Below are 11583 nucleotides of genomic sequence, written 5' to 3'. Positions count from 1 at the left end.
TACAGAGGGTGATCAGTTCCCATGGAAGTGGTCATGGCACCAAGACTGTCAAGAGTTAAAGAGGGTCTGGATGATGACCTTAGTTACACGCTTAAATAGTTTAGCAAGGAGTTAAGTTGGACTCGATGATACTGATGGGGGGGTCCTTTCCCAGTCAACTGTCTGTGTATTAAGACTATGTGAACTGAGCACATGCCTATATATTCACCAGTGTTTCTTTACAATCATATGGAACACAGACCACTTTGCTGCTGAAGTTATAGGATTTCCCTCACCATGCTGGGTGGGGTTATATTTAGAATTTAACAGGTCAGCTTCCTCTTGAGCCAGTTGTGTCCTTGCAGCATTGTTGCAAGATGCTGGAAACTGAAAGAGGAATCACATAGAAACAGGGCCAAAGCAAGACTTAGAAACACAACAAAGTTTGGGGGAGTGCACAGGGATACAGAAGTAATCAGTGGAAGAACCAGGTCATAAGACCAGGAACTGTGAACTAGATTAAAGGTATTTAATAAAGAAATAGCTTCAGAGAAGTTGTCCTCTGGACAAGAGCAGTTGTGGATGACCCATTCCTGGGTTTAAGGCCAGGTTGAAAGGGATGCCATGTTATTTCTCAAAACCCAGAATCCCAGAAGACAATAAAAGAATGCCAATTCAATCTTTATAAAGAAATGTATATTTTGTTTACTTAAAAACTGAAGTTCAGCCATGTTTGTTTGTACAATGTAAATTCAAATATTTACAATATTCGATTGATACTGTATGAAGTTTCATCCCTTGTAACACCTATGCAGATCCTTCAGTTCTGAACAGCTTTTTTTGTTTCTTCCTCTGAATTTTGCGGAGCTTCTTCTTATCTTTAACAATTGGCTTTGACTCCGGTTTCACAAACTGTATTTCCACTGGCTTCTCTTCAGCTGGAGTTTCAAAGACCACTTCGGTAGGATCTTCTTCAACAAGGACCTTAGTCCCTTTTTTCTTTATCTTTTGCACTTCTTTCACTTGCTGCTTCTCTCTAAACTTAGCTGCCACTGACAATTTTATCAGCCGTCGATGCTATAAAAATAAGAACTTAAATTTCATCATGTTTCAAATAAGCAAGATTGAAGGAATCTGGTATTAAAGAAACACAGGCCAATTTCTCTGCTTAATGGTCAAGACCCTCAGAGTAACACCATCTTTTCAGTGACATGACTTCTGCATTCCTTTCACGATTATAAAACTACTCTGTTGTCAAACTATCATCAGTTTAGGGCACGACAAAGAGTCATAGGGAAAGGCATACTTGATGCTCCTGCACAGACTGACTGAAAGGCTGGCTTTCAAATCAGTTGCTAAATGAAAGAGAAAACAAAGACAGAGCTGCTTACCGTATTTGGGGACTGGTAATGAGGATTTTCATACAGAGTTGGTCCTCCAAAGCTACCTTGGAAGATTTTTATGAGGTTCAGGACAAAACGTGGCCCAATTTCTACTAGAGATGCATCTTCTTCTATTATCTGCATTAAAAAGAAAACTTTCTCCATTTCTTATAGATTGAATCAAAGCATATGACTTGTATGTTTCGGGGGTTAGGATTGTTCCTTCTTTACTCTAAAGAATTTTTTCCTCATAAGTTACTAGGAGACTAAGTACTGGGTGCTTAAGGGTGCTTGACCAAAACAAAGAGGCGGCCGAAAAAGACTGAAGAGGGAGATAAGGACTGGGGTGGGGGCAGCTTCACTCTCGCTCTTAACATCGCATCGGAGAGGACACGGCCAGGCTGCTGCTTGCTGTGGGAGGAGTTCACCGTCCCGGGTCGAGTCCGGAGAAAATCTATCACCATCTGCTGGCGTGCCCCGAACGCTGAGCTCCCCTCCTGCCCGGCTGGGCCGGCCCTGCCCTGCCACCCCCCTTCTTCCGGCACTGCCTTGAGGCTTTGTGCTACTCTGTAGCCCCGCACTGCCCTGCTGGGACATTCCTGAGTTCCAGCTACCACCGTGGAGCTTCTGACCATCTACCAGCCCGGGATTTTCCACAGTTCCAGCTTGGTTCCTCTCAGAGCCCCAGGAGAATGGACTGCCCTGGGCTTTGTGAAACAAAGCCCCTCGAGGTTCCTGGTTCTGTTACTATTGCTGTAGTTGTTGTTTGTTTGCCTTTGTTATACATACTAGTAAAGAACTGTTATTCCTATTCCCATACCACAGCCTGAAAGCTCCTTTAATTTTCTAAATTAAATAATTCGAAGGGAGGCCATGCCCCTCCTTCACAGATACCTGTCTTTCAAATCAAGACAATATGGTAATACACAACTGAATTTAAATTTGAAATACAGTACATGATTATCTAGATTTGTATAAATTCAGCTGTACATAAAACAGTTCTTTGAAATTTAAACAAGCTTTTGGAGTACTCGTTATTTTTGTATTCCTTCTAGAGAAAGTAAGCTCTAGATCACTTCGGGTCAAAGCAGCAATTTAGGTCAAGGCACAGTTTAGGCCTTGGGTACTATGTCCTGCTACCAAGAATCACAACTCAAATGCAGGTTCAGTGAACCAGATGTCTCCAGAGATATGGGAGAAGGTAAGTAATTTCAGGACATGGAATCTGCATGCACTGGGGGTTGGCATATGCGAGTAACAAGAGTAATGATTCTTAATGATATGAAATTACTCCACTGACCTCCTTCTGAAGAGCTAAGGGAGACCACTCACCTGGTAATTGCGAAACCAGATCCTTTCATCAGTGATGCTGAAGGTGAAAACATGATCGACAAAAGGCTGGCTTTTGGGGTGGTATTGCGGTGTACTAAATATCTGTAATAAAAGGCAGTGTTTCTGAACATCTGCAATTTAAGAGGTCAAACATAAATGGGTAATTTTAAACTCCTTTTAATTACTGAGGTCCCAAGCTCAGGTTATATTTCATAACCCAAAACATAAGAAGTGTCTGAGTCATGTTAAGAATTTGATCCCAATTCTTTGTGATCTTTTCAAAATTCAAAGGTGTAAAACTGCTACTTGAAAAAAGCACTAGCAATTTTAAAATATGTTGTGAACAAAACATCTCCAGTAGAAAGACCAGGCACTAGAACTATAAACTGACCTGAATAAACAATTCTTTCAGCAGGGTATAGTGTGGCTCCTGGTCAAATATCTACAAAAAATAAAAACGTTATTTTACATACAAGGCTAAATGCAATAGTAATGAAAAAAGATTAAAAACATACTGAAATTAAATCAAATCTATACTTACTGGATCAAAAGACAAAAGAGGTCTTGAACCCCTTAGGCAATTTCCTGTCATCTTCAATTCAGCCAATGTATGAACTACAGTGATTAAAAAACCCAGAAAACCGTTATTACTTACAGAAAACTTTTCAGACAAAACAGCAAGAATACAAACATCATATGTAATAATAAACATAATACAAACAAAAATAATGTCCACTAGCTTACCATTCTGCACCAAGAATTTAGCAGATGGTCCGTGTGGTGTGTTTGAAAGCCTGCAGAGGACAGGTGGTGGGGAAGAGAGAAAGAAAAATGTTACCAGCAGCCAGAAGACATGCTGTATTTCCACATTACACCCCAACCAGTTATTCCTGCATTTAAGTATTTTCTGTCACTTTTACAGCCATACTGAGTTCCTTTAACATGCTCATAAACACTTGTTTTCTAAATAATTTTGAAAAATGCTTCTGCAAACAGTCTCCCAAAGCTCATCGTGCATTGTAAATTTGCACTATCCACGGAAGTACAATATCAGAATGCATCTTCACAATTACAGTAGGAAACATCAGCTAGAATAGAAGCATCTGTAGCTATAAACAGAAATGTAACAAAATATAACATTCCTTACCACATGTAGAGATCCTGTTTCTTTTTGGCTTCAAAAAAGATGCACTTATTGCAGTTTTTCATTTCACACACCTACACAAGACGCATCAAATTAGCCTCTTATAGACATGCTGAAGACATTTTTGAAAATTTTCCACACTCCTCTCTAGTATGCTACCCTCTCCAAAATGCAAGTTCAAAAGCAAAGATCTTGTCGTATTAAATGACACCTACTGATACCCAAATTTTGGTTGGTGTTTGTTTTTTGGGTTTTGGGGTTTTCTGCTGGTTTTTTTGGGGTTGGTGTTTGTTGGGGTTTTTTTGGTGGGGTGTTTTTTTTTGTGCGTGTGCACTTTTTTTTTTAACATCTCATGTACTTACTACAAGTTGTAATAACTTCATTAAAGCTACAAACAACCTGATAAACTCTCCAGATACAAACACAAGAACAGGAGCTGAAACTTTAGGTTCTAGTTTCAGTGCCCTACCACATTTGAGCTGGCTGCATATTTTATCCCTTCACTGTTCAGGTATAAGCTGTACTACATCTCTCACCTACACAAAAAAGCACATTATGCTGTATTTCTTCTGACAAAAATTTGTATCTAATTAAAAGTTTCATTCTGGTTTTATTAATCAAAAGTCAACTTTCTGTTTAAACATGAGTATTTTTTGGATATCAATAATTTTCACCCATGAAGTTATACTTTGAACTTGGTTGCCCCTTTCCCTTGCACTCTGAATTTTCATATAAAATAAAATAAAATAAAATAGCACCAAGATAAATCCTAAATTACCTCATTGATTACGAACAACTGGTCTTTACGGTCCATTTTAGTATCTGGAAAACAAAAACAACATTTACAAGGCTGGAAAACAAATTTAATACAAGAGATTCTTTTGACATCCAGGTCTTTTGCAAAAATTTTACTAGTTTATAAATGAAATGGTAATTATCAAAATGTTTCTGTCATGTTATGGAATAAATAAACATAGAGCATAACTAACTGTGCAGGTTCTAGACTGATGCCATAGGATTCACTTCCCAGAAAATATTATTATACAATTGCAGTACTTGTTGGCTCAAAAGGTGTTTGTTTAAGACACAAGTTTCATCAAAACTCTTCTGTACCACATTTAAAAAACATAAAAGAACAGTTTGTTAGGAGCTCTTAGGCTTAAAAATATTCTCAAAATATAAGTTAGGAATGATGTTCAACCCCCACCTGCTTTAGAGTGAGGCATCAATGTCCTTAAGTCCTGCATTAGGTGTCTTGTTCTGAAATTAATTCCACGAGAGGAGAATATCAGCACTCGCTCCTTGTTTTTCCATTTGCCCTAGGAAAAAACCGCAACACTTATGTGGGAAGCTTCTAGCCTTAATATTGTTATAACACATCAAAAATAAAAGTTTGGATAGTAAATACAGAAAGACACAGCAAGAACCTTCGTTTTTATTTGCCTTCCCAGATAGAACCACACTCTCTGCAAGAGTGGAGACTTCCCTACAAGAATAGGGGGGCACTGTTTTACAGGAGGAACTATCCTCATCCTGATCCACGGTATACTCCCAGGCACAGCCTTTCACTTCCACTTAAGTATTTTCCTGCAAAATGGGTTCAGGGACAGCCCCAGAGCACAACCCAGTTTTTTCTGTCGATAAGCGTACGCGAAATCTTTGCGTTTACAGGCAGTACTTTACGTTTTTCTTACAAGCACACAATTACCGAAATAATTTTCGTTTGATTCCTAAACAGAACAGGAATATTTTCCATACAGCCTCTGTATACAACAGAATTGTCCAACTCTTCCAAATACTTCTGAGACTGAGGTAACACATAGACATCGACCAGAACAGCACTTTTCGCGTATTCTCACGGAAACAACCCACCGCCACGTTAACTTCCACTTGTGCGGTTACTACAAAAGATTACGAATAAACCTCTCTGTGCCGGCTTAGCAGCCGTGTTCCCTCAGACAGCCCGAGCCCCGGGACGGCGAGGAGGCCGGTCCCCGGGCGAGCGGCGGTACCTGGGAGACGGGCGGCGGGATGCTGTATTCCTGCGGCGGGACGCTGCGCTCCTCGGGGACCGCCTCGCCCCCGCTCGGGGCGCTCCTGGCGCGCTTCGCCTTCCCCGCGGACAGCGCTCCACGCTTCCTCTTGGCCGCCATCCCTCCCCACGCCATGCCGCGCTCGCCACTCGCTGCTCCCCTTCCCGTGTCACGCGGTTCCTGTGCTCGCATTTCCTGTGCTGCCCAGGGTGTGATCTCACTTCCTGCGCTCACGTTGGCTGCGCTCGCTTTCCCTCCGGCGCTCCGTCCGCTGTGATCCAGCCTGCTGCGTTCCCGGTGCCGCGCCGCTCCCGCTGCCCGGCGATGCCGTTCTCGGCGCAGCCGCCCGCCAGCGGCGAGCGCTACGCGCTGTCCGCCAGCCTGGACAATGCCCGGCACCTGTCCAGCCTGCTGCGGGCCGTGCACTTCCAGGACTACGCCACCTGCCTCGCCACGGCCAGCGGGCTGCGTGTGACGGTGGAGGATGCCAAGTGCATCCAGGCCAACGCCTTCATCCAGGTACGGGGAACGTCGGTGCACAAGGCCCCGCTTACCGCCGCTGTCGCAGCACCGGGAGGACAGGGAGCCACTGGAGAGGGTCCAGCGGTGACCACAAAGATGATTAAAGGACCGGAGCATCTCCGTTGTGAGGAGAGCCTGCAGGAGTTGGGCCTGTTCAGTCTGGAGAAGAGCAGGCTGGGAGAGCTTCTTGACAGTAAGGGTGGCAGAGCCTCGGAATAAAATGCCAGTGCAGTCGTGGAGTTTCCCTCTTTGTAGACATTCAAACCCTGCCTGCATGTGTTACTGTGTCACCTGCTCGAGGTGACCCTGCCTTGGCAGTAGGGCTGGACTGGATGATCTCCAGAGGTCCCTTCCAGTCCCAACAATACTATGTGGTTGCTTGCGGAGAAGGGGAGACTTGCTGGAATCAAGGCAGGGGTGACTGAGCTGGCATGGAGAAAGGGCCATGGTTAAGCTGCCCTTGTTTATGGGTGTTCATGCTGTTGGAATTCCAAACCCTGCACACTTGACAGTGTAGTGGGTTTGCACCCTCATGTAATGTATTGGTGCCTGCCAAACTCACAGCTCCTTCTGGCTGTGCTGTGCTTAGTTGCACAAGTAAGCGCTCGTAGTTCCCCTCTTTAAGTGTTTTTATAGCTCATTCCAACGCCAAAAGCTTGGATTTATGTCAACTGTGAAAGAGTACAGATTCACAGAGACTTGATTGAAGATTGCTGTGCTGCACTCAAAGTACCCCAGGGTGGGGTTTTCTCTCTGGGCTGCCAGGAAAATATGAAATTACTTTTCCAAAAGCAGTTTATGCCACTCTACTCTATTTCTGAGATTCTCTGTTCTTGTAGGTGCCACAAAGTAGTGAGTGACAGTGACAAACAGAATAGGAGTTTACTCCTATCAGGCTAGTCAAAGGCAGGATTCAGCACATATTTCAGAGTGGTGAAAAGTCACTGTTCTGTTCTTACCTCCTTCTAGTATTTGGAATGTTTATTCATGCTCTGAGCATAAAAAATTGTAAGTATTGTTACTGGAGAAGAGTGATACATTGTACAGTTCCATGAGCCTTTCCAGCTCCAGAAGTAAGCAGCTCTAGGCCTTAACGTTTGTAGCTTGTACTTAAACCATAAAAGACAAGTGTTTGAGATTTCATCTTTATGCCATCCTACCTTGTTTCAAGTGTGGCCTGATTGTGTTTTCCTAGTTGTGAGGATGAAGACCCATATTTCTATAATCAATGCTGTGTTGCATGTAGAAATCAGTTTGTGTTGCACTGATTTCTGAATGGGAAATGATGAAGTTTAAACTGTAAAATAATTGCAGAAACTTCCAACTTTTCATCTCTTTGCTTTAACTTACAGGCAGAAATTTTTCAGGAATTTTCTGTTCAGGAGGAATCAGTGATGTTCCGGATCAATTTGTCTGTTCTTCTAGACTGCCTTACCATTTTTGGAACCAGCTCCTTGCCAGGTGTGTTATGTTTTCCATGAACCCATGAAAGGCTGAGTGGGTACTGCAAGGTGTGTACTCAGGTGGAGTAGTACTATGATAGCTTTCTGGGCAGTTCTACCCTTGCAGCTCTGTGCTGAACTCCTGATTCCTCTATAGTTTTGATTGTGGCTGACCTAAAGATCTAAGTTGAGTATACTGAAGAGTGCTGTAATTTTGGGAAAATAGAGGTTCAGGTGGTGATAACCTTCAACAGGAGGATGTGACTGCAGTACAAGCTCAGCTGCATTAACTTCAGTTTGCACAAGTAACAAGAGAAGTAAGAAGAGATTATGTGATCCAGAAAGAGACACAGGATCATGAGGATTTTCCAATTCCTCTAAACTATCTGTAGCATGTCTTCATTGTCACATGGTGTTTCCTGTTTGGTGGGTGAAATTATTTGGATTTGAGTTTTCTACACACAAGTTATTTAGTTTTGCTGTATAACCATTAGCATTTCAGAGGGTATCTAGGAGGCAGCACTAAGTATGCTTCAGTAACGTATTGGAGGCTGGACCAAACAAGGTGAATCAAATTGATCTGTGTCCCTTATGCCAGAAAAATGTGGATTTTCTAAAGTGGTCAAACGTCCTAGCTATGGTCTCTGCAGAATGTATATTTCACTCTCTTTTTCAGGAACGTCAACGGCCCTTAGAATGTGTTATCATGGTTATGGATATCCCCTGATGCTGTTCTTGGAAGAAGGAGGAGTAGTAACAGTGTGCAAAATCAACACTCAAGAACCTGATGAGTTGTTAGATTTTGATTTCTGCAGTACAAAGGTTGTTAATAAAATTATCCTGCAGTCGGAGGGACTACGAGAAGCATTTGCTGAACTGGATATGACCAGTGAAGTTCTGCAGATTACCATGTCTCCAGATAAACCCTACTTCAGGTACTAGAAATGGCTTTCAACTCAAATGTTTGTGCTTGGCTTCCTTTGGTGAGGACTGGAAGTTTTCACAGTGGAGAGGGGTAACTGATTAGAATACTGGTTCATTTCAGTAAGAACTGTACGAGCGTAGCAAATCACAGTATGTACTCTAATTAATATAGTAATGCGTACTTTGACAACCTGGTAAATGTTACACTGGTGTGAACAGTTTGGCATTTTTGATTAAATAAAGTGAAACAAACAGCAGTGTTTTTGTGAAACAGTTATTGAGATATAAATGTACAATGTACATTTATAAATGTACAATATACATGTACAATTACTCATTTTGATGAGTTTTTACAGAGCTCTCATCAGGGATTTTGAGATGGTGCTCTTTTGTCTTCCAGGTTATCCACTTTTGGAAATGCTGGAAGTGCACATCTAGACTACCCTAGGGACTCTGATTTGATGGAAGCATTCCACTGTAACCAGACCCAGACAAACAGGTTAGAAAGCCTGTGACTGATGTGACTGACAACTATGCCAGGTTGTGCGTTTTTGATGGGAAGTTTAAAAACTCTTTTTGCATTACTGTAACATTTATGTTGTTAGTGTGAGGGCAGAAATACTCCCCATCTGATAAAAGTCTGTGTCTGTAATCAAAAGCTAAGTGCTGGCATTGACAGTATGATGTTGTTATCAGGTAAAGACCAAATAAGCGTGTTCCTAATAGTTTTTTGTTTATTCTTGGTCTTTATTCATGACTAATGTTTCAGCTCCTCTTTGCACAGTATTAAAAAAAAAAAAAGGTGTTTTTTTTTTCATAATACTGTTTTTTCTTCTGCAGGTACAAGATTTCTTTGCTTAAACCATCCACAAAAGCACTGGCTTTGTCTTGTAAAGTGTCCATTCGAACAGATGCTCAAGGATTTCTTTCACTGCAGTATATGATTAGGAATGAAGATGGACAAATCTGTTTTGTGGAATACTATTGTTGCCCTGATGAGAACATCACTGAAGCAGAACTTTAGGTGTGTTTGCTGGTGTCTGTAATATATTTTTGGTTATATAAATTTTTTTTTATAAAACATTATATTTTTTTACAAAATTAAATGAAAGCTGTAAAGTTTGATGGAGCTAATATTATCTGTATATTTTATCTTTGGAATAAGAAAGCTGAAGACTTTAATTTTCTTCCACTGTAAACATTTCTTAGCTTTGACTCAAACTGAAGCTGAAAAAGTTGAAGTACTGTTTGTATAATACATTGATGCTTTTTACAGTGTTCTCCAAGAATTTTTGTTTGTGTTATGTTTTTTGTCTTTGGCTTCTAGTAAGCAATTACATGAGGGAAAATCTGAATACTAATTGTATATTAGGCAGTTGACTTTCAGTGACTTAAAACCAAATTTGTCTTGAAAGAGAACAACATTTTCAAACTGATCTCTTAATAGAAGCAGGTGGTTTCTTGCTGGCAAGTACTGACATGTTTTGTCAGTGAAGCCACTGCGCTTCACTTCATCTTGATTAATTCTTAATATAACTCAATTCCTTGGAATTCTGTCTGACACCAATTTACCATTTTGTCTGGAAACTGACGTTGAATTTGTAAATTGATATAGAAGCCAGGATTTACTTACTTATTACTCATAACTGTTTTGGCAACATCATTGTTTTGGATCAGTAGTTTATTATGCTGCATTACATCTGCAAGAATGCTGGAGCTGAACTGCTTCTGTATATTCATGTCCCTGTTCCTACTCTGCTGCTCTCTACTGGTGGTGTTAAGAATCGTAAGAGAGAAAATTACCATACTGAAAATTATTTATAAAATTCGTTTGCCTTCTTAGTAGCCTTTTTCAGCAGCAGGAGATGCTCCTTGATTGCAGCAGGGGAATATCTGTCTGTGGCCCACAGAGCAGTGTATTCAAATCACTGCTAAAATTGGGACTGATCTCATGCTCACTGAAAAGAGATTATGGTTCCTGGGCAGTTTTCTGCAGTGTCCCGCATCTGGAACAGCAGATAGGGGTTGTGTTTAGGTCAAAATCCCACTTGTCCTTTCGCACCAACCAACCTGCTCAGAACGGGAAATACCTGGGAAGAGCCAGGCACTGTACTGCATGCAGCGCCTGCAAATCACACCTGAGACTGAGCCCTCCCTGCTTCTCTGCTGTGGGATGTGAGCAAAGGGTCAGCAATCTGCAGGTGGTTTCTACAGCTTTACACTCTAGTCAAGTTTTCTTGTCTGTCAAGTGAGGTCTTGCTTTGTTTTCTGTGGAAAACTGTGTTCGTATGTTACCAAGTTGATTGCTCCACAGTTCAGCAGTACCCTTTGGGTTTATTTTAAGTTTAAAATGCTTTTGTGGATCATTTTTCACCTCTTGCTTATGACAGCAAGAGTATACTTTTGGAATGCAGTGTTAACAGTTTACTTTAGTTTTTTGTGCAAATTGTCCATTTATTGCAATGAAGTTTGCAGTACAGTTGTTTGAAATTTATAAACAATTGCAAATTTTTGAACTACAAGGCTGACATAGACACCTAATATTCTATATTACTCTTATTCACTGGTGTTTTTTCCCAAACTAAAGTGTACCCAGGACAAGTATAAATGAATTTCCTTCTGGCTTACTGTGTCAATTTCTTCAATTAAAAAAAAAAAAAAAAAGTTATGGTCTCATTGGGAATTATTAATGCTATCCCTGACTATTGAGTATCAAGGATGATTTACATAATCCCTGAGTGACAGGATAAAAATGAAGTAGAACACACCACTTTCTTGGTGTGATTTATTTTAGAATATCCAAGATTTTCTATTGCGTTCAGGAA

At 41.1% G+C, this 11583-nt stretch overlaps 2 protein-coding genes across 2 annotated transcripts; one reads left to right on the top strand and one right to left on the bottom strand.

Annotated features, from left to right (window-relative positions):
* Positions 1-660: 660 nt before the first annotated feature.
* On the bottom strand, positions 661-6034 carry BRIX1 (biogenesis of ribosomes BRX1). The gene is made up of 10 exons (XM_066339617.1): positions 5850-6034; positions 5045-5156; positions 4616-4659; positions 3841-3911; positions 3438-3487; positions 3235-3308; positions 3085-3135; positions 2694-2795; positions 1371-1499; positions 661-1056 (listed from the first exon to the last, which is right to left on the bottom strand). The coding sequence occupies exons 1-10, from the start codon at positions 6003-6005 to the stop codon at positions 787-789; spliced, it is 1059 nt and encodes a 352-aa protein (XP_066195714.1). The 5' UTR covers positions 6006-6034; the 3' UTR covers positions 661-786.
* Positions 6035-6105: 71 nt separating this feature from the next.
* Positions 6106-10047, top strand: RAD1 (RAD1 checkpoint DNA exonuclease). The gene is made up of 5 exons (XM_066339614.1): positions 6106-6389; positions 7745-7853; positions 8511-8769; positions 9159-9257; positions 9599-10047. Exons 1-5 carry the CDS (start codon positions 6195-6197, stop codon positions 9780-9782), a joined length of 846 nt encoding a protein of 281 aa, XP_066195711.1. The 5' UTR covers positions 6106-6194; the 3' UTR covers positions 9783-10047.
* The last annotated feature ends 1536 nt before the right edge of the window (positions 10048-11583 follow it).

The sequence above is a fragment of the Sylvia atricapilla genome, chromosome Z, assembly GCF_009819655.1.
Source record: "Sylvia atricapilla isolate bSylAtr1 chromosome Z, bSylAtr1.pri, whole genome shotgun sequence".
Classification (NCBI taxonomy): Eukaryota; Metazoa; Chordata; class Aves; order Passeriformes; family Sylviidae; genus Sylvia; species Sylvia atricapilla.
This window is presented reverse-complemented; position numbering and strand designations above follow the sequence as displayed.